The sequence below is a fragment of the Tarenaya hassleriana genome, unplaced genomic scaffold (assembly GCF_000463585.1).
Source record: "Tarenaya hassleriana unplaced genomic scaffold, ASM46358v1 Cleome1, whole genome shotgun sequence".
NCBI lineage: Eukaryota > Viridiplantae > Streptophyta > Magnoliopsida > Brassicales > Cleomaceae > Tarenaya > Tarenaya hassleriana.
The window spans coordinates 8,521,537-8,544,083 of NW_010960187.1; the positions used below are offsets into that span (position 1 = coordinate 8,521,537).

General features: G+C 33.8%; 4 protein-coding genes across 7 annotated transcripts; 3 read left to right on the forward strand and 1 right to left on the reverse strand.

Moving 5' to 3' along the window:
- Positions 1 to 693: 693 nt before the first annotated feature.
- Positions 694 to 3,947, reverse strand: LOC104819742 (transcription factor BPE). 4 transcript variants are annotated; one of them, XM_010549974.2, is made up of 7 exons: positions 2,626 to 3,945; positions 2,027 to 2,218; positions 1,858 to 1,923; positions 1,699 to 1,767; positions 1,532 to 1,603; positions 962 to 1,125; positions 694 to 883 (listed from the first exon to the last, which is right to left on the reverse strand). In XM_010549974.2, exons 1-6 carry the CDS (start codon positions 2,941 to 2,943, stop codon positions 991 to 993), a joined length of 852 nt encoding a protein of 283 aa, XP_010548276.1. In that variant the 5' UTR covers positions 2,944 to 3,945; the 3' UTR covers positions 694 to 883; positions 962 to 990. The 4 variants fall into 4 exon arrangements, with proteins under 4 accessions (XP_010548276.1, XP_010548292.1, XP_010548267.1 ...); XM_010549990.2 differs by having other exon boundaries at positions 694 to 1,125; positions 2,027 to 2,215; positions 2,641 to 3,947; XM_010549965.2 differs by having other exon boundaries at positions 694 to 1,125.
- A 10,163-nt stretch (positions 3,948 to 14,110) lies between these two features.
- Positions 14,111 to 17,427, forward strand: LOC104819759. The gene is made up of 8 exons (XM_010549998.2): positions 14,111 to 14,813; positions 15,453 to 15,530; positions 15,626 to 16,051; positions 16,148 to 16,283; positions 16,377 to 16,542; positions 16,639 to 16,767; positions 16,844 to 17,038; positions 17,117 to 17,427. Exons 1-8 carry the CDS (start codon positions 14,546 to 14,548, stop codon positions 17,345 to 17,347), a joined length of 1,629 nt encoding a protein of 542 aa, XP_010548300.1. The 5' UTR covers positions 14,111 to 14,545; the 3' UTR covers positions 17,348 to 17,427.
- A 1,026-nt stretch (positions 17,428 to 18,453) lies between these two features.
- On the forward strand, positions 18,454 to 19,584 carry LOC104819769 (glutathione S-transferase U17-like). Its single transcript, XM_010550009.2, has 2 exons — positions 18,454 to 18,827; positions 18,953 to 19,584. Exons 1-2 carry the CDS (start codon positions 18,504 to 18,506, stop codon positions 19,319 to 19,321), a joined length of 693 nt encoding a protein of 230 aa, XP_010548311.1. The 5' UTR covers positions 18,454 to 18,503; the 3' UTR covers positions 19,322 to 19,584.
- Positions 19,585 to 20,472: 888 nt separating this feature from the next.
- On the forward strand, positions 20,473 to 21,947 carry LOC104819778 (glutathione S-transferase U17-like). Its single transcript, XM_010550022.1, has 2 exons — positions 20,473 to 20,866; positions 21,395 to 21,947. Exons 1-2 carry the CDS (start codon positions 20,543 to 20,545, stop codon positions 21,758 to 21,760), a joined length of 690 nt encoding a protein of 229 aa, XP_010548324.1. The 5' UTR covers positions 20,473 to 20,542; the 3' UTR covers positions 21,761 to 21,947.
- The last annotated feature ends 600 nt before the right edge of the window (positions 21,948 to 22,547 follow it).

Here is a 22,547-nt window from a genome sequence, read left to right on the forward strand (position 1 = left end):
TAAATTAGGTTAACAGTATGGTATGCAAATTGCACGGAATTGTGAACTTGATTTGAAATATATTGGTATGACTCTTCTAAAACTAAATTAATGAATATGAACCAAATAATAAAAGAAAAAAAAACCCATAAAAACAGTATTTTTTGTTTTAAAAAAACTCATTAATTTTTATAAATAACCAAACCCAAAAATAAGCAAGCCCAACCCCCAAATATCTACACCTTTAGTCACTTGAAAAACTAATTGGGCTTTTCATTTGAAATAGATCCACAAACTCTCTTGGACCAAATCGAATTGTTGGGCTAGGCTTCGTAAATATTTAATATTTTGGGTCCATTTTTCCATTTATTTCGGGTATGAAAATATGATAATAATATACGATTCCAATATTATTCTTATATTTAGAATACAATTACAAAAAAAAAAAAAAAAAAAATCAATTTGTGTTTCTCCAATTTTATTAGAATACTAGCAAAGTCAAGGGATTTCTGCTCATCCTCATTCTTGGGTTCGAACGGTAATCTACTTGTCACATACACACACACACATATATATATATATATATATATATGAAACCCAAGTTCGGTAGGTATAGGTAGATCAAGATACACTAAAGATTCTCTCAGACAACTTTTTGTGATAAAAATTACTTAATAATGTGTATTATATATATATATATATACACACGGAGAGTTTGACAAAAGTGGTTGCCATATTTTATTCCTTGTAAGAATAAGAGAATCTCTTATTTTCCCCCCAAGTTTCAGCTTTCGTTCACCAAATCCTTTCAGACAGCTTCAGTTCAGTTCAGTTCTCTTTGCTTGAGTTCCAAACTATGAACACAATCTTTGGGTTTTTTGTTCCTTTTGTTGTAGCAATAGACCTGTATACTAATATTTATCTATTATATCGATACATATACGTATGCTTCTTTTCGTCGAAGATGGAAGCCTTTCTTTACCTGCGACGTGTTCTTCTTCTTCTTCCTCCTTAAGATGTTCTTTCGAAACCTCCTCCTAACTGCATGTGCAAGTGCAACCACTCCGGTGATTCTCCCCTGCTGTAATCTCTTGGAGGTTGCAAGCCAGACCGCAATCCCGAGCTTTCAAACTGTTGCTGAGCTAACTGGAATTACACAGACGATTTGAATTACACGAGGAATACGAATACATGGAAAAGTTACTGGTCAGCGCGTACATACATGTCGGGCGAGGTGATAACGGGAAAAACAAACTAGATAATTCAATCGAAAACACAGTGGAAACTATGAGTTCAACCAAGTAACTTGCAATCTTAAGATAACTTTTCTCGTATTTCTGTCGAAGTTTACTGGTGACCTGGCAGGCAAATCAACTGCATTCATATCGGTCACCCATGAATGATGCGTATCGGTGTTTTCGATGCATATATGAATGGTGTAATCGACCATCTAAACGATACCGGGGTCTTGAATTGTATATGATAGGGAAGGGAGTAAAGAAACGAACCCCAGAACAATGACTTAAAGCCGAGTACCCAAAATTGGCTTTACCTCTTTTGGTGGGAGTACGTCTAAACCAGGGGCTATTCTCGAGTTAACTGCTTCGAGCTTCATTGATAAGAACTGAAATGCATGTCCACAAGTAAAATTAAAAACAAAGAGGACTTTACATCGATGTTATATAGCAACCAAATGGACAGAAGGAGACTCCGATTCACCTCAACTTGACGTTGCAACGATTGTATATAATTGATAATCTCATCAAGAACGAGTGCTTTTCCAAAAACCTGAATATATAAGCTCAAATCACTGGCTATACCGACATAAGCAGTTGAGAAAACTACGAGCAAAACATAGATCTAGAGAATCCACTGCACCTTGTTACAACCCGGAACAAGATCTTGCAAGATTTTCATCCTCTCGCTTATTTTTTCTCTTCTTGCCTGCCAAGAAAGAAGACTCTGTTACTGATCTGGCATCACCCCTGACAAATTTTGACATCTGGCTACTATTTAAACGAGCTTAAGAAAACGATATCGTCGATACCCTCTCAGCTAGACTGTGGCTATCGGTAGCTTGACCTCTCCTGGCTCGCACGTGAATATAATCTTTCGGGGATTCAGCAGTCTGCTTCTTTTCCTCCACGCCTTTACCTGCTGTTTCTTCTTCAGTTTTCCAGCCATGCCCTACATCTCCACATCGTCCCGTCTTCTGCCTCTTACTATCATCATCCTTCTGCTAAACCCCGATAAAGCTAACATTAGAATCTGAGTAAAGACATAAACTTTGATTTCCTAATGCAGACATACATAAACCTTGGCCAAACAAGAATCCGAGCGCATGCAGAAACCTCGTACTAGAACATGAAGTGACCAAGACAAAGAGAGCAACTTAATGATTTCAATCTCAGCAATGGCAGCTAATGCCACTGAAATTGTCTTCTCCGATATGATAATAACAAATTCCAGAGCTAACTACCCGAACAATTCAAACCGAGAAAATGCTAATTCCTCGGAAAATTCCAATACGTGAAGAAATGAATATACGTGAACAACTGAGATTGTTAAGTTGAAACAAATTCAAATCACAGATCCAGCAAACCCAGAAATGGAGAAAACGAATCCCATGAACCAAAACTGAAATACCCAACAAACTCCGACCGCGCCATTGCCGTTGCTGGTGGAGACGACCTTAGCCGCCTCGTCCTCCGTCGCCTCCCGCCGCTTTCTCGCGACCCTCGCCTGAGGCGGAAGCGCGTTTCTCAAACGCGCCGGACCGCCGCCGCATGTGGTGGTGCCGTTAGGATTCGAGCCGGCGAACTGCTGCGCCAGATTGGGTCCATCGAACGGAACACCATCTCCTCTTATCGACGAATTCATCGGCGGAGCTCCGTTTCTCGGAAACTGCCAGATCTCCGACGTGTTGCACGGTCCTCCTCCGTTCATCATCCCACCCGGATCCATGAAGCCGAAAACGCCTTATCACTTTCACATCAAAATTCTAACAAAACAAACAGTCGCCGGGGTTTCGACTCAGTTGCCGCCGATTCCAACTCAGTAGCTTCCAGGAGAGAGAGAGGGAGAGAGATTACTGTTTCTTCGAGAGTATGCGATCTCCACTTTCAGCGAAATCCTTTTCCAATATAAAAATTTCTAAATTTTTAATTTAAAATTTTTACTGGGTAAAAAACCCACAAAAAAATTCTGGCAACAAATCCAGTAATGAATAATACGACCATCAATGAATTCCACCTTGATAAAGAATGTGGTATTTTATTTAAATTATTTATAAATAAACTCACAAATTTATATGGCAATTAACAAAAATGTCAAATTCAAATATCAAAAGCCTAATTCCAAGGTTTGATGAACCAAGTAAAAGGTCCACGACATATTACCCCCGAGTTACAAAGAAGCACGCTTTCCAGACACTACTGTTTCTTTATCACCACTAAACCAAAGTCAAATCGATTGAAAACAGTTCCAGCAGTCTCGGAACTGAACTAAATAAAAACCTTGATACAGGTTCTGATCAAAACGGTGTAAAAAGAACCAACCTCTGTAAACCATACGAATATAAACATTATATATTTCAGGGACAGGAAATTAGATTAACACCGGCGTGGCTATTCAGGCATTTCATCAAACACGTGGCGAGCGAAATACATGAACCATAGGAAATGCCAACACTTTCGTGTAAAATCTCCGGCGACATGAACAGAATGATGAGATGGATACACTATTCAAACCCAGAATCTCAAATGGGTTTTAAAGATTATACCGATTTAGTCGAAGAAAATCAACAAAATGAACCAAAAACCCAAGTTTATTCTTCTCAAAGTTGAGAAGAATAAACCATTCAAATCTTGTGATCTGGGATTGAGAACAGCGTTTAATTTCATAAAGAAATGAGATATTCGATGTCAGGAATCGAAAAACAAATCATTCATGTAGACAAATAACAAAATCTAGGTTATTCTATGTGGAAACTTCAGAACACAAATCACTACGAATTCTAATTAAATCCTAATTTTAAAATAATTAAAATAACAACTTAAAATGCCACGTCGAAGACTATGTGGCAGTACAGATGCTGACGTGTGTTACGTCACTTTGAAGCGAGGTTTTCTCGGACATCGTATCAACTTTTACCCTCTGCTCCGCAAATCCACCTACACTCCTCTATTATCCACCGTCCGATCTTAGGTGTCGATATTCACGGTGGTTATAATGCCACGCAAGCGCAACTCCACGTGCGGAGAACGGAAGCCTTTTTTTTACGAGTTAAGAGATTAGTGGGGTGGGGTCTCTAATTATTGGGGGGATTTATGTGATAAACAGAAGAGAAAGAGATTAGAGATTTAATTAGTGGTTGTTATTCGAGATTTCCCATAATATTGCACCGAATTTTTTGTGATCAATAAAGGTCATGATATATATATATATATACACGTGAATCGTTAGAAAAATGCAAAACATAATTATATGATAAGACAAATAGATATATTAGTTTAGTTTTATTATTTGATACACATAAATTAGTATTAATTTTTATTGATTCTATATAAATTAAATTTAAATAATTGAAATTAATTTAGTTGATGAGACATGTGTTCCTCCGACTATATTTATATATATCGAGAAAAAGTAATAAATTAGGATGATAAAAATAAATATTAATTTACAGATAAGGATATTAAAATAGAATTTTTATTAGTTTTATATAAATTAAGATTTAAGATTATTCTGATTTGTCTTGGACACACGAGCTCATCCAACACACACGCATATATATATATATATATATATATATCAACAAAAAATCCATTGAAATTTTTTTGTCGTCTGCTCATTAATATACGGAATAAATGGAATTATATTGAAATGACGGTGATGAGATTTGAAGGCACCACCTGTGCATTTATCACACAGAGAGTCCCATATTTCTATATTATTATTTAAAAAAAAAGAATGTAATCTCTACATATATCGATCATATAAATCGATTTATATTCTCTGTGATTAAAAAAATTGATTTAAATAGATGTTATTATATCTTTTTGCTTTTTAACATCTTACCAACATATTTATGCTTTGTTAGGTGCCATAATAATATTTCATTTTTTCAAGCTCGTGTTTGAATAAAAGTCGCAAACACCAACTACTACTAAACGCAAATGTCATATAACAAAGAAATACGGTTGGTTATGGCACGATTTTTATAATAAATTAATATGAATATCTAAACGCAATTTAATTTCAACTAGGGAAATAAATTGACCTAAATTATGAATATCCAAACTAATTTTACGATTAAAGAGATTTATTAATTTGATATGCGTCAGTAGTAGTTGTTACGACTTCCATTACAGCACAAATCGAACACAGGACATACGGATTAATGTATGCCACTTGCTGATCATCATTATGTTATGTTCATATCAAATTCATTCTATCTCGTATTCGAAAATAGGATTTCACATCCAACATAATTTTTAAATTTAAAATATTAGGCAAATGTTTTTTATTTATTTAATAAAATAGGGAAAGGAAAATGGAATACGAAGAGGGCTTTGTGCCAAACTCTTTTTTTTTTTTTTCTTTCCATTTTTTATGCATAAGAATCGTTAGGCATTACCTCTCTCCTATAAAGCCCCTTGTTCTTCCTTCCTCGATTGGACAATGGTCCTTCAACCATCCTTCCAATCATATGTAGACACGTGTCCCGTCGCCGTACTTGTTCTTGCCTAACTTCTTGATGGGACATCGCAGTAATGATGTCCGTCGTAATGTCTGTGGCTATCATTTTCGTGGTTTCACTCGATTTTATTTTATATAAAAATATATTTAAATAATTTATAGGGTTATTTGTCTTATTTCCAGAAAAATATCCCAATTTGCAAATTTTTTCCACAATAATACCCCAATTTAAAATTTAGAAAATTAATACCTCAATTTGCAAAAAATTTCTAAATTGATAACCAAAGGTGTCGAAGATAATTTTTCCGTCTTGTATGCAACGTCACCGGATACATCAGCGCCACCTCACTGCCATGTCAGATTCTATTATTTTCAGAAAAATGCCCCAATTTGTATTTTTTTTCCAAATATATACCCAAATTATGAATCTAACATAAATATACCCCAATTTGTAAAATCTTTCCAAATTTATACTCAAATTTGTAAAAATATTTTCAAATTGATACCCGCATTTGTAAACGTTTTCCAAGTCTAATCTGACCCCGCACTCAATCGAGAATTTCGGGTCGAGGTATCAATCGGACTGGTATGGCCCGAGCTCGCACTCGGCCCGGAGGTTTCGGGCTTGGACTCAGACCAATCTGTTTCGGGCCGGTCCGCGATGCCTCTCTTTGTAAATATTATTTTTTTAAAATTTTGGGCTTTCAGACCAGCCGGTCCGACTCGAGTCCGAAGCCTGATATTTGAGTCCGACCCGAAATTTTGATTTTTTCCGGGCCAAGAAACTTCGGTATAAACAATATTTCTATTGTTTATACCCAAAAATATCAACAGAAATATAAATATTCGGACTCAAGTCGGACCGACCCGAAAAAAATCGGAATCTCGAGTCGGACTCAAATATCGGGCTTTGGACTCGAGTCGGACGGGTCCGAAAGCCCGAAATTTACGCGGGCCGGCCCGACCTAACCCGACTCAACCCCAAAATGCATAGGGTCGGGCATTGGGCTTAATTATATAGACCCAAAAAAATCAGGTCGGTCCGAGCCTGAGCCCGAAACCTCCAGGCCGAATGAGAGTTCGGGTCAGTCCAGCCCGAATGATACCTCGATCCGAAATTCTTGATCGAGTGCAGGGTCAGATTAGACTTGGGAAACTTTTACAAATGCGAGTATCAATTTGGAAAGATTTTACAAATTTGGATATATTTATGTTAAATTTATAATTTGGGTATATATATAGAAAAAATACAAATTGGAGTATTTTTCTGGAAATAACAGAATCTAACATGGCAGTGACGTGGTGCTGATGTGGCATACAAGACGAAAAAATTAACTTCGTCACCTTTGGGTATCAATTTAGAAATTTTTTACAAATTGAGATATTAATTTGCTAAATTTTAAATTGGGATATTATCTTAGAAAAAATTTGTAAATTGGGGTATTTTTATGGATTTAACCCTAATTTATATAATGATGTAAGAATTACGAAGAAAAGGTACAACACGACGTTACATCACCTTGTTTATTACATTTTTTTTATTTCCTTAATATTCGGATTATTCTCTATCAATGATTTTTTTTAAATGTTAATAATGTTGTGTTGTATAATAACGTGAGCAGATAATACAACTATGAGTGAATTATGATCATTTATAGTTTTTTGGGTTCATCATTATACATTTACAACACAAACATATGTAGACGACATGGGCTGGTACAAATGTATTTAAAGAGGAATACATATATACTGGATTTTTAAAAAAAAATAGTTTTTTTTTTCAAATGATGTATTTGATTTTTATTTTTTTTTAAAGGGTAATGCCTCTAATAGTACCACCGATGATGTGTTTATTCGCATTTATTTTCTAAACATGTATACAGATGTATGTCGTAATTAAGAGATCTCACCAAATGTTTTAAATTGCTATTATTTTTATTCGGATGCGGTATACACTTCACAATAAAAATATATGAGATTATATTTGTAACCCTAATGGCTATCTATATATTTTGTGATATCCCGAATTACGATGAGTATTGAGAATGTTCGTCGGTACGATGGCACGATCAAGGAATGACTTCTCGAATACCACAAAAACCAAAGGGATATAGGAATAAATCGAATGAACCCGAATGAGAGAGATCCGATGACTATATAGGAATGAGACTATATGGTCTGAGATAACACAAAAGGATTATTTGGGCTATTTATAACAATAAGGTCCACCTAACTTTTCAGGTGGTACTATCGCGAGAGAACTCCAAAATTAAATATACTGATAAGTATGAAGCAATATCATAATATGTGACCTACTTGGAAGTGTCACGGTACAAATGTAAGTGAGGAAAAAATACGTTAGAAGGTCTAGTTATTGTGTGAAGGTAATTTTAATATTTTGTAGCGATCGCGATCGCGGATCGTTACATATTCATTTTTGTAAAAGATGTGGGTTATAAAATGGTAAATAATACATTTTATGACCAAAAAAAAACAGACAGCATTCGACACATTTATTTAGTTGTCCACTCGTAACAGATATATGTGTATACATTATTTATTAATTCAAAACCCTAGGGGAAAAAAATTAGGGCACGAGAAAATTATGTAACATTCGGTGAAATTACTGTTACATCACGAGTATGTACAAAAACCACACACAATCGTCACGTGCTTAATTGCTTTGAAAGGGCAATGTCTCTCGTTGCCTCACATTTGATTCACGTATCCATATAATCTAGAAAATATTATTATGAGAATATTAATAATACAATAAATAATTCAAGAAACATTAATTTAATTTTATAAATAAATTATCCTTAATGGTATTGAAGACACGTAATTCCTATTATTAATCAAGAATTGATTTGACGGTGTTGACGTCATACCAATAAGGCCCATAAGGGACGAGGCCCATATTGTAACTAGTTGTATCCATTTGGTTTTATATAGTTTTAGGTTTAGGTTTAATTTGATTCTATTGTCTTTTAAAAATATTTATCAAATAGTATTTTCCTTCATTTTTCTATATTGTTTTTATTTTCAAATTGAATTCAGTTAATTTAATTAAAGAAATCGTAATTTACGGGTGAAATTCGATTTGGATATAATTATATTTTATTAAATTCAATTCAGTTAGGATTATATATCTATATCGGGTTAAAAATATTTTATTCAAATCTTAAAAAATATAGAAAAAAAAAATATGGTGAATATACAAAAATTTGAAACAACGGGAGAATAATAAGACAATCATTAGAATGGTAATTATTTATTTGATGTTGCATGTAGGTTCATTAATTTTGGGATTTAGGAAAAGCATCCTTTCACAAGTTGGATTAATGACGGGAAGGTTGTTAATCCCACTCCCTTCATAAAAGCTGTCTCTTCTCGTAGATTATTAAATCATATGCCACTTTAATCACAACATTAATACATAATTAATTATACATTAATGTACATTAAATACCCATCTTTTGGATGGGGCGGTATTAATTAGAGATGATCAAGCTCCTAATTAAATCGCGTCACTCCAACATTGTTCAAATGGTCTTCTCGCATTGTCCAAATCAATTCAACGGTCTTCTGATTTAAAATCATGTTCTTTATTTTCACCAAGCTTAAAAAATTATATTTTTAGACTTAAATTATATAATTTTAGTCCTATAATAACCCACCTCTCCTCTACATGCTTTTGAAAGTTATAGATTCTATCCCTACGTAAAGTTCAATGTTTATTTTCAAATTGGATATAGGATATTGTTTTAACCTTATGGACAATATATATATATATATATATATATATATATATATATATTAAATGATCTTTTCAAAATTAGAACATAGCGGTTGTAGTTAACAGTTATATCTTGTTTGCATATAGTATTCAATAGAGGTTAATAGTGGATGCATAATGCTTTTCACATAAACATATATTTTTCCAGTTTTTGATGTAAAATTATTAATTTAAAAATAAAATAACCATATTTTGAAAAAAAAATCGTTAGAAGTAGAATCTTATATAGAATGCATTAATTTGATTTTATAGAGTACACACACATACATAGAATCAATACTATTTTAAAATATTTTATATAAAAAAAATAACAGTAAGAGACCAATATATGACTACTAATTTAGATCTGTACATATATTGGTATTGAAAGTCGATTATGATTAACATTATGATGATATTTTTTTCCATTAGAATTAATGAGTAAGAGATTTGAAAATCGGTTATATGATTAAATAAAATAAAATAAAAAAATTATGGCGTTAGTCAATGGTATATTTATTTCAAGGGAGTGGGGTTGGTCAATGGTCTGGTGTCTTCGATAACTTTCAAGGGCATGGGAGTTCATACAAATGAATGCAGAATCCTTATCATGTAACGTTGCAGTTTCCTTTATGGCCTCAGTACGAGTAAAAAAAGAAAGAGCAAGAAACTCATTGACTTCAATATTTGCGTTATTAAATATACGATATAATCATTATGATTAGTCAAATTGGAGTTATTTGAAAATTTAGTAGTTCAACCGGTGGAATAAGGTCACAAAACATCTGTCTCATCCCCAATTCGAATCTCAAATTTTGAAAATAAGTGTATATTCCAAATCACCTTGACTGGTTCCGTTCAAGGATTAGTACGAGCCTTAGTTTAGGATACCCGATTACAAAAAAAAAATGGATTTATTTGTTGTTAAAAAATTGTTTATTTCAATTCGGACGTATTTTAAATTAGAAAATTTATGCCATTTGAATATCGGTATATATATATAATATATAGTTTAGGTTTGCGCGTTTTTTTCAGAGATGTCTGCATGGTTTATTCAGATTTCAGACTATCTTTTCCGCAGTTATTCAACATGATCCATATATATAGGTATATATATATATATATATGGATGCACAGCATTTATCCAAGAAAATCTTCTCTAAATAATCATTTAAATAATTGTAACCAAGGGAAACGAGATATTTAATAATACCAGTGGACCGTCTTCTGGGTCCGAGAGTATTATTAAAAGAGCATATGCTTTTAGGCGTTTCACAAACGCTAAACGAAGACAGCTGCAGAGTGTGGCCCGTTTTACATAAATGGAGTATGACACCTTGTCGTTTTCGAAATCCTTATTTTGCTCGTGGACCCTTTGTTTTTTTTTTGTTTATAAATAAAATCATTTGAAAATTAATTTAGCTAGTAATGTCAAGGCTCTTTCACACGCCTATACAGACTAATGATATATATATATATATATATACATATATACACACCTGGGTGGACCTACATATATCTATGTGGGACCACATATTCTGTTCACCCAATTAAAAAATTTTATTTTATTTTTATAAATTTTGTAAAAAATTGAACAAAACTATTAAATGCCCCTATAAATTAAATTTGCATAAAATTAACTTTACTCCAATTATATATTTTTCTAGTTCAACCTAATACGTACATATATTTGCAATAATTAATATATTTGGAATTGTGCGAATGAGAGAGAACTAGAAGTGAAAGGTAAAGAGAGTTTCTGAACATCTGGAAAACACTTCAAGACAACGACACGTGTTGCTGTTCAGCCATTTTCACCATTTATTGTTTATTTTTATTTTTGTATACTCGAATATTTGATGTATCCATACATCATAAATGATGAATCCTAAAACCTTAAATCTTAACAATTTAAATTTGATATTTTTTTTATTTTTTAGATAAATAATAGTTTATTTGAATATGTAGATTTTTTAAGATATTAATTTTGTCAAATAGGTTGTATTTACATAAATTTTCTTATTTGTGACAAAAAGTCCAAAAAAATATATTGACTTTAAAGCAACATAAGATTGAATAATGAACTAAAACAATGATGATCATGTAAAAGTCCATTAATTATGATTTGAATCGGTTTTAATTAATTTGTGCTATTAAAAGTCTTACTTAGATATTCAAATACAAAAAATTAAGTACTATAATATGTTCAAAACGTAAAAAAAAAAAAAAAGAAGAAGAAGCAATTTAGTTATAAAAACAAACAATACAAAATAATTTGAGTATTGACATATATTTTTTTTTCTATTTACTAACGACTTTTTTCACAAAATTTATATAATGAAATTGTAATCCATAAAATACAATCGTACATAATAAAAACGATTAAAACTTCAATTGAGTTGAAAACTAAATAATTCGAACCTTTGCTTAATCAAATTATAATCATAAAATCAAATTATACGTAATAGAAACGATAGAGATGCATAGATTCCGGGTGAAATTGATGCAAACCAAATCGAATTGATCTTAACAGGCTATGAATGACCATTATATATATATATACACACGCATACATATGAGAGTGTAAAGATGTCAGGGTCAAATGAAATATGTTTTTGTATTTGTTTTTAGCGAAAATGAAATGAAAATGAGATGGACCGACTTCCCTTTTGTATTTTATCGTTCATTTTCCTACCAACCTAACCTTCACAATCATTAACCCCACCAAAATTCCAACTTTTATAATGTCAAATCATATATTTCTTTTTCATTTTCCTACCATCAACATTAAAATAACCCTTATTTTCTTTTCAGTGTTTAGTTTCAAATTTTTGTAATTTATTTGCAGATGATATATATTTTGACACGTAAAATATATGGAAACCCATGATACTAATAAAATTATTATGATATCCAATAAAAAATTATGATTTGAATTTTGCGTAGGATTCAAAAGTGATTGTCTATTTCTTTCGTCTGATATCGGAATTTCATATTGCATTCTCCTTTTTTTTTGTTTTATTAATTTCTGTGCGCTTTAAGAAATATAAAATAATAATATATTATGAAAATCGTTAAATTAGCCTAAATAATAAATGTTAATAATTGGATGCGATTTTTTGAAATAAAATATCTTACGTGTGGAAGCAGCGTTAAGAAATCCCACGCGCTTCCTATCCGCGTCCACCAACTCACCAAAATTGATCAAAATTTTGATCCAACGAAAGACCATATAAATATCTCTTTTCAAATAAAAACTCGAACCTATGCACCAACACCAATAGAAATTGATTATAATATCAACTATAATTATCTACGTGAGATATAGGTAAACAGAATAATAATGCATAGTTTTTAGTGTAAAAAAATAGAATTTTGTGATAAAAACGTAATAATGAATACAACTGTTTTGGCCATTTTTTAGGATTTTAGATAATTCTGTTTCAGGATTTCTCTTTCTGCAATCCCAAAACAATTTCGATTACAAATTTGATCACCGAGTTTAGGTTAAATCGATAAGTATTGTATTTCTCTTTCTACTGTAACGATTTGTATTTTGATAAGTTTATACTGTTCCAAATCCACTGATAGAAAAGGATATAATTTCTAGATTAAAATAGTTTATATATAATCTCGTATCTAGTTACAATATTTATGTAAACGCTTGTTAATTATAGTTAGATTTTTTTTATCAAGAATGAATGATTAATTATAATTCAAAACTAAAATATAAAGATAAAATCAAAATTACCTAAATATATATTTCACTAAAAAAATATAATATTTTAAATTTATTAAAAAAATTATCAATTGTTAATTTTTTAAAAAATCATATATATATATAGATAATTTACTCAAAAAATAATTTATTTTAAATTTGTTATAAAATCTATTATTTTATATAGAAAAAAATCATTGACTATTTAAAATTAAAAGAATATTCTATTTTAAATTTTTTCAAAACATTTTATTAATTTTGAAAATATATAAACTATAGAATTTATATAGAAATTTATTATATTATAATATTTAGAATTTATATACATATTTAGTTTTATTATAATATTTAGTATTGTAAAGGTAAAGAGAGTTTCTGAACATCTTAATTTTGAAAATATATAAACTATAGAATTTATATAGAAATTTATTATATTATAATATTTAGAATTTATATACATATTTAGTTTTATTATAATATTTAGTATTGTATAATGTATATACATTATCTTTTATAAAATAAATGCGTCTTTTATAAAATAAATTGTGTATATATACTATATTAAAATTCAATATATTTTAGTTATTGAAGTTATAATTATATAAAAAATTTGATAATATTTGTAATTTAATGGTTCAAACTATTAATTTAAAATTTTATAGAATTTTAGTAAATAAAATATTATATAATGTATAATTTGAATACGAATTAATTAAAAGATAATATATACTTTTGAAGTAAAATAAAAATAAAATATTTTTTAAGTTTATAGATTTATATTATAATTTTAAAATGAAAGATTGTCTTAGAAAATTAAATAACTAATAGTTTTTTGTTTAAAATTATATCAAATTTGAAGGAGATATTGTTTAATAGATTGGGAAGTACTATTGATTGCTTGGCAGATCCGTTAACGCCGGAGAAAATCTACATGTCTTTTTTTATTTTTCCATGATTTTGACTTCCAAATCTCAAAACATCAAAAACAAATTCATTCCGGAAAAAAAAAGAAGAGAACTTTTTTTTTCTTCCACAATTATTTCACGGTTCTTTTGTTTTTGTTTTTCTCTGTAAAGGCGAAGAAGTTCTTCACCAGAATTGTTTGTCTGTGGCTAAATCCTCTTTCAGTGTCTCTCTGTGGAAAAAAGCAAGCAGCTTTCTCTCTCTAATTTTTTTTTGGGTTTTTCTTTCCAGTGGATGTGGCGATCGCGTGTCGCAAATTCTAGCTGATTTTGAGAGAGGGAGAGATTGATTTCTGGGTTTTTCTATTCGGGTGGATGTGGAGGTCGTGAATGGCAAAATCTGGCTGAGTTTTAATCACAGAGAGAGAGAGAGAGAGAGAGAGAGAGAGAGAGAGAGAGAGAGAGAGAGAGATGGGAGGATGCGTGTCGACGCCAAAGAGCTGCGTGGGAGGGAAAGTGAAATCGAGGGGAAGTAAGAGAAGAAGGATCCGAAAAAGAAGGAAGATTCAGAAGAAGAAAGTTGTGTCCTCCTCTCGCTTCTCTGACGGATCCTTCGATAACAACAACAACAACACCGATCCTTCTTGTCCTTCCGATCATCACCATCACCATCACCATCATCCTCACCATCATCATCATCCTCACTTCTATTCTTCCTTCTCCAATCCCACTTTCGGAGGTCTATCCCTGTTTCTCCCTGCCATTCTGTTCTAAAGCTTTGATTTTTTTCCTCTGGGTTTGTTTGACATTTTCCTGCATTTGATTGATTTGCTGGAATTCGATCTCTGGGTTACTTCTTATGATAGATTTGCTTGTGGGTTTTCCTTTTTCGTGCATTTTAATGTTGCCCTTTTCATTGTCAATGCAAAGGATAGATCTTGGTTCATGTACTTTTCCTCTGGCTTTTATCGGAGTTCTTCGTCTTTGATTGCGGCTCTGTTGCTGTGTTTTGATGGGTTCTGTCGGTTCTTCCTTTCCTCGTTATTTTCTCGACGTTTCTGCATATTTCGGCTCCAATCTTTATCCAATTCTGATTTGTTGGGCATTTAAGTATTTGAATGTTAAAAAGTGGATTCTTCTTACCTAAGTTGTCTATCATTGATGGAAAGTGATCAGCAAAAAACAGTGTATGTTCTATTCCGTTTGATACTTCCCCTAAAGGCTTTTTGTTATTTCACGAGTGAAACTCCCTCAATGATATGAGCACTTAAATTTCCAACAAGTGAGAAATCTCCATGTGAATTCTCATTATCAAGCTGAGTTCTTTTTTGGTTTCCTTGTGTATAATCTTGATCCTTGTTCACTATTCTTTCACCAGATAGCCTCGATGAATGGTTCGATTGCAATCTCGCCTTCGAAACCGACAGTGAGGATGATTTTCACAGCATTCAGGGAGGTGAATTCCATAAACTCGTATAGAAATAATCTTTGAAGCTATTACGTTTCTCTCCGGTTAATGCACTACACTCATCTCTCTTGTCCCCTTTTCAGATGCATTGTCCTTAAACGGAGCGGAGAGAGTATCAGTCTCAAGTATGTCGTCCACCAGAGATTCCGATGCCGGGAATTCTGCTCGGCGTTCTCTTAGCGACATTCCCAGGACTTCCAACCGCCATTCCTCGAGCCTGGATGATGCCATGTCCCAATCCAAATCGGATAGTGTCTTGAACGAGGCAAAGCTGACTGTTTTCATCGACGAAGATATATCTTCGGCTGGGGATGAAAGTTCGAGGAAGGATGAAGGAATATTGGAGAACTGCGGGATTCTCCCGAGCAACTGTTTGCCTTGTCTGAACCCGACAGTTCCTTCTGTCGAAAAGAGAAGGTCCTTGAGTTCTAGCCCTCCGAACACAAGAAAGAAAGCCGCCCTGAAACTTTCTTTCAAGTGGAAAGAAGGGCAGGGAACTGGTCCTTTGTGTAAGTATTGACCCCATCACTACAATTCTCAGGGTATAGACTGTCATTTTCATTTGATAATCGGGTCTATACTTACATGGGTATATATCGCTTCAGTTTCTTCAAAAATGCAGCTTCAGAGACCTATTGCGGGTTCTCAGGTTCCATTCTGTCCAATCGAAAAGAACATGTTTGATTGTTGGTCAGCCATTGAGCCAAGTAGCTTCCGGGTTCGGGGCAAAACTTATCTCAGGTATTCCAGTAGCAATCCCCTTCGGTATTAACTTGCACTGGTATCAGTTCATCGAGATTTTCCAAAAAATGAATGACCTTGGCGATATTGCAGGGATAAGAAGAAGGAGCTTGCACCAAACTGTGCTGCTTATAATCCTTTCGGGGTCGATGTATTCTTAACACAACATAAAATAAACCATATAGCTCAACACGTTGAGCTTCCCATTGTTACCATCCCCTCGGGAAAGCTACCTCCCATTCTCGTTGTAAATGTTCAGGTTTTTCCCGATAAAACCTCGTGTCCCTGTTAACGTGTCCTTATCCATGTTTTCTGGGTTTTTACGGTCTGATTTCGTTCTTCGATCTGTGAACAGATCCCGTTGTATCCAGCAGCAATCTTTCAGGGAGAAACTGATGGAGAAGGGATGAGTTTTGTTCTGTACTTCAAACTTTCAGAGAATTACTCAAAGGAACTTCCACCTCATTTTCAAGAATGCATTCGTGTAAAGCTCGATCCTTTCGTGCATATATATATATATCAATCTACGATCTCGGTTTTTGAATATTCTTTGGTTGCAGAAACTGATAGAGGACGAGGTGGAGAAAGTTAGAGGCTTTCCGATGGACACGACGGCGGGATTCAGAGAAAGGCTGAAGATATTAGGGAGAGTGGCGAATGTAGAAGATCTTCACCTGAGTACTGCAGAGAAGAAGCTGATGCATGCTTACAACGAAAAGCCCGTCCTCTCCCGCCCGCAGCACGAGTTCTTCCTGGTAAGTCCCCGTCCCGTCCCATCAAGTTTCCTTCTTTCCGTCGCCTTTCCCCGCAAAAAATGTGTCGTGTGTATGCAGGGGGAGAATTACTTGGAGATTGACATCGATATGCACAGATTTAGTTACATATCGAGGAAAGGGTTCGAGGCATTCTTAGACAGGCTTAAACTCTGTGTCCTCGACGTCGGCCTCACCATTCAGGGGAACAAGGCGGAGGAGCTGCCGGAGCAGATGCTGTGCTGCATCAGGCTGAACGGCATAGATTACATCAACTATCACCAGTTATCCATTCATCAACACCACCTTTGACCCTCCATTTCCCCCTCAAAACAATATCCAAATCATCTTTTTTTTTAAATAATAATAATAATAATATATATACACACACACATTGTTGACCAGACGAAAAGAAGTAAATGTCATTTTTAAAAAAAAAAAAAAATTATGAAATTGAATTTTATAAACCCAGAAACTATCCTTTTTAGCTTCTTATACAAATCGATCGAATCGGAATTATTCAAAAGTTTAAAGAAACGGTAGCATCGGTGAAATAAAATGGTATATATATGTATTTTGTGAGAGATTCATAGGTATATATATGTATTTTGTATATATTAATCTAACTTTCTGATACATATTTCAAGATTGAATTAAAGATAAAAAAAATCGTATATGTTGACAAATAAACATCATGCTTATGTAGTGGTCGAAATTATCTGCTGCTCTTAACGACTATCAATGTATGGTGGAAATCAGGTTATATCTAATTTTGAGTTTCGTAGAAAATAGATAGGGGAGATTATTTTTCTTTCGATATTGAAAATTGAATCCAGTCCTATCGAATAAAATAGGTAACGTTTGTGTATAACATTTTAAATCAATTTAACGAAATTCGAATAAAATTGATAAAGAATTAAAAAAAAAAAGAACAGAAAAAAACCGAAATTTATTTATTTTTATATCAATAATATTATGGTGTGATACATCAGCTAGTGCATACATTTAAATAAGAGTCATTTGCACTGAATCACACACCTTTCTCATGGGTCTTTGATGAGGTCCAAATTTATATATGAAATGACAAAATTGTCATTTGCAAGATAATAATGATTTTCCATTGGTTGGTTCCTCACAAAACATATGTGACATTAAATTCTTTTGTACAACTTAATTGTAGATTCGTTATTTATTGTAACATGTAACACGAGAAAAAAAAATTCATTATTAAATACTAAAATTTAAATCTTGACATAAGTGAACAAATGTCTGTTTTTTTCCATTTAATATTATATTACTAAATTTCTGTTTAATAATTATCACTTGACCAATCATTATTGGCCTTTATGCTGCCACGTAATACTTTATCCGAAAACCTACCCTCTTCCCCCCTTCTATAAAACCGGTTTATTTCGCCGATAATTTCAATAACCGGCATTTCCGCCGTTCATCTTCGTCACCGGGAAAAATGGCGGTCTCCGGCGATGTGAAACTTCTGAGCATGTGGGCAAGCCCCTTCGCGGTGCGAGCGATGATAGCTCTCAACATAAAATCCGTCGAATACGAGCTCCACGAGGAGATTCTCACATCGAAGAGCGATCTTCTCCTCGAATCGAACCCGGTTCACAAGAAGCTTCCGGTTCTGATCCACGCAGGTAAACCGGTTAGCGAGTCGCTCGTCATCGTTCAGTACATCGACGAAACCTGGAGCTCATCTGGGCATCCTATTCTCCCCTCCGATCCGTACGATCGAGCCCTCGCTCGGTTCTGGGGCGCTTATGTCGACGACAAGGTATCGTCTCGCTCGATTTCTTCTGGGTTTTCGAATTTAGGGTTTTTTTTTACTGAGGTTCTTGAAATGGGTTTCATGGCTTTGATCAATTTGATCCATCTCGCAAACCGGTCACGTCCATCAAGTGTTACGCCTCACTGAGAGAGATAATAGAAGCGAAGGAAGAACAAGCGAGGAAAGAAGCAATATGTAAAGCAGAAGAAGGGATAAAGCTTTTGGAGAAGGCGTTAATGGAATGCAGCAAAGGAAAAGCTTTCTTCAATGGCGACCGTATCGGATACACAGACATTGCCCTCGGCTGCTTGCTGGCGTGGATGAAAGTGGTGGAGCAGAGGATCGGACAGAAACTTCTGGACGAGATCAAGACTCCGGTTCTGTGCGAATGGGCAGAAAGATTTTGCGACGATCCTGTCGTGAAGCCCGTCATGCCCGATGTCGACAAACTCTCGGAGTTTGCCGAGATACTGTTTCCCAAGCCGGCCTCACTTGCTTAAGACGACGTCGTTTTCGGCTAGTACTGATATTGGTTTTATTTTAAAACTAAATTATAATCTAATAAAATTGGATCTTCCTCGAGGGGTATATATAATATATGTCCTTAAAATTGGGTTTTTCACTAGTTTTTTTTTTGGGCGGTCCAAATGTTATTTTTTTTATTCTACATCTTTTATTTTGGGTGTAGTAGATTAGTGGTCCAACAAATATTTTTTTATTTAAAAAAACTGTATGTTAATGTTAGTGTGAGGAGTTGACACGAGTCGTCCGAAATTCAAGAATTTAAGCTAAAATTCGAAAGGTTTTAATTTGCTTGGTAGGTCTAGATAAACCAAATATATATTGGAAGTCTATTTTTTTTTAATATAAATATAAGATAGTGTTGAGCATATGAACTTCACTTTAATGGATTCTAAAACATACAATTTAATAAAATCATATATATATTTTTAAATACAATTGAGGATATGAATACTTTGTTATTACACAAGTAAGAATACTATCGAAATTATACCAATGATGAAATTGTGGACTGAATATTCTTTTAACTAGAGAATTAGAAAGAGGAAACTAGGGTAGTTTTAAATTTTCAAAAAAATAAAAATTATTCTATTAAATGGATAGTTTAATCAAATTGCGAAAAAATAATAAAAAAAGATTGTGAAGCCCAAAAATCAGAGGAATAATTTAATTCTCCAATAACATTAAATACATTTAACTTTTGAATTCTTTGCCTTATTAGAGGTAATATAGAAAAAGTATAAACTATAAAACGAGTCGAGGGAATGTCTACTCTATTTTATTAGTTAATGTCATTCAAAACCATAACATATTTTTGAAAGACTCGATTACGTAAGCAAACACGTCAATTTCTGCCCAGTATTTTTTTGTTTTTTTTTTAATTTTTAAAGAAACGTACGTGTCAAGCAACCATTAGTTGGTATTCAAATTCGTTAAACTCTATCCGGCACTCGAATACGTAACTAACGTAAGCAAACACGTCAATTTCTGGTCTAATTTTTTTTTATCTATTTTACTTTTTCTTGTTAAATATACGTGTCAAGCAACCATTGGTTGATGAAATTCACGTCACTCAATCAGTCAGTCAAGCCTACCCGCTTCTCCTTATATAAACCGGTCTTAACCGGAACCCGATAATTTCAAACATCGCGACCGACATTTTCTCTTCTTCTTCTTCTTCTTCTTCATCTCCGGCAACAATGGCGATCTCCGGCGATGTAAAACTCCTGAGCTTGTGGTCGAGTCCGTACGCGATGCGAGCAATGATCGCTCTAGGATTAAAATCCGTTAGCTACGAGCTCCAAGAGGAGATTCTCGCGTCCAAGAGCGAGCTTCTTCTCCGATCCAACCCTGTTCACAAGAAGGTCCCAGTTCTGATCCACAAAAATAAACCGGTTTGTGAGTCTCTCATCATCGTTGAGTACATCGACGAGGTTTGGAGCTCATCTGGCCCGTCCTTTCTCCCCTCAGATCCGTACGACCGAGCCGTCGCTAGGTTTTGGGGTGCTTATATCGACGAAAAGGTATCGCATCTGTTGATTTCTTCTATGTTTTTGTTCTATTTGTGTGATTGTTGCTTGATTTGGGATTTTGTTGAGCTTTTCAAGAGATTTTGCGGGATGACGACATTGATTGGGTTCATGAGGTTTTTGACCGATTTGGTCCTTTGGTTTCAACCTGTTTAAGCCTCTGTTTTCATTGACAATCGTTGAGAATCATCAAAAACTCGACTCTTTAAGCCTTCGGCACACTGTTCTCTTTGTTTTTTTTTTGTCTTAGGATGAACTAAAAGTTCACCTTTTTTTGGGTCTTTGTGGTAACGTCTACATTGCTCGTTTGTTGTCTTGTAAGATGAAATCAAACAGGAATGGTGTTGATTCAGATTGAGCAGTTGAATTAGACCATGACTAAAGATCCTTTAGGTCTCTTATTCTTCTTGTCCCACTTCTATAATCGACGGAAGAAGAAGCACTAGTGAAAAAAAATCCGTTTCACACTTTCACCAAGCTTATGCCTTTCCAATGTTTGGTTTTTGTGTTAAACACCCCAAGTTTTTCGCCACTTTGAGGGAGATCCTAAGGGCGGAGGGAGAAGAGGCGAAGAGGGCAGCCATGGCTAAAGCAGAAGAACAGTTAGCCCTTCTGGATAAGGCGTTTGCAGAGAGCAGCAACGGAAATCCGTTCTTCAATGGTGGTCATATCGGGTATGTCGACATCGCCCTCGGATCTATACTGGCGTGGGTGAGTGTCATAGAACTGGTGTTCGGCCGTACGCTCGTGGACGAGACCAAAACTCCGGTCCTGTCCAAATGGGCAGAGAGGTTCCGCAGCGATCCTGTCGTCAGATCGGCCATGCCCGAGACCGAGAAGCTGGTCGAGTACGCGAAGAAGGTGTTCCCCAAGCTGTTGCCAGCTTAACTTGAGGTGCTGGATTTTCATATAAATGTGGTTTTAGAGTAATACTTTTTGCTCCAAAAAAGAGTCAAAAGGGGTCGTTTTTTCGATTCAAAAGGAAATTAGGAAAAAAAACATGTAATTTTATTTTGAGCGTTCTAGTTGAACTCTTTCTATTTCAAAATAAAATCCGAAAATTTTAAAACCGTCTTTTTTTACTAATCAAATTTTTTTCCGACCAATGGTGCTACACCAATGACACCTAATAAAAATTTACACATAATTATTTTTATTTAAAAAATTAATTATTTTAAAAATTAATTATTTTAAAAAATAATAAATATTTAAAACAAATATAATATATACCTATACAATACAATTACGATAACGGTACTTTTAACAAAACAGTCAACATAAACTGGAATTAAAAACAAAACTTTAAATCATAATTCATGACAAACCGTATCTCTTTAAAGAAATTATTTCCTCATCGATATCTACGGTTGAATGGAATATAATCTCACAAGACAGTATAGACCTACCTCATCGAAATAACAATATTTCAAACTCTGACACCTTAACGAATTCAAAGATCGTCTTGAATCATAAAATTTAAAAAATATTTTTTTTTGGGTAGAAAACTTTATTTTGCTTTGATTTTGATGTGTTAAAAATGAAAACAAGATTTTCTATTTATAGATTTCAAAAATCATATGAAAGATACGGGTGTCAATCTGGCCGAGTCCGAATCCATACTTGGCCCAAAGGTTTTGGGTTCGGACTCGGACCCAAAGCCTAATCCTATATACTT

Coding starts and splice junctions, on each gene's coding strand:
- LOC104819742 (XM_010549974.2), bottom strand. CDS start 2,943: ATGGATCCGGGTGGGATGATGAACGGAGGAGGACCGTGCAACACGTCG. Junction 2,219..2,625: donor GCGCGGTCGGAGTTTGTTGG/GTATTTCAGTTT, acceptor ATCGGGGTTTAG/CAGAAGGATGATGATAGTAA. Junction 1,126..1,531: donor ACGTACTCCCACCAAAAGAG/GTAAAGCCAATT, acceptor GTGTAATTCCAG/TTAGCTCAGCAACAGTTTGA.
- LOC104819759 (XM_010549998.2), top strand. CDS start 14,546: ATGGGAGGATGCGTGTCGACGCCAAAGAGCTGCGTGGGAGGGAAAGTG. Junction 15,531..15,625: donor TTTTCACAGCATTCAGGGAG/GTGAATTCCATA, acceptor TCCCCTTTTCAG/ATGCATTGTCCTTAAACGGA. Junction 16,768..16,843: donor ATTTTCAAGAATGCATTCGT/GTAAAGCTCGAT, acceptor CTTTGGTTGCAG/AAACTGATAGAGGACGAGGT.
- LOC104819769 (XM_010550009.2), top strand. CDS start 18,504: ATGGCGGTCTCCGGCGATGTGAAACTTCTGAGCATGTGGGCAAGCCCC. Junction 18,828..18,952: donor GCGCTTATGTCGACGACAAG/GTATCGTCTCGC, acceptor ACGTCCATCAAG/TGTTACGCCTCACTGAGAGA.
- LOC104819778 (XM_010550022.1), top strand. CDS start 20,543: ATGGCGATCTCCGGCGATGTAAAACTCCTGAGCTTGTGGTCGAGTCCG. Junction 20,867..21,394: donor GTGCTTATATCGACGAAAAG/GTATCGCATCTG, acceptor AAACACCCCAAG/TTTTTCGCCACTTTGAGGGA.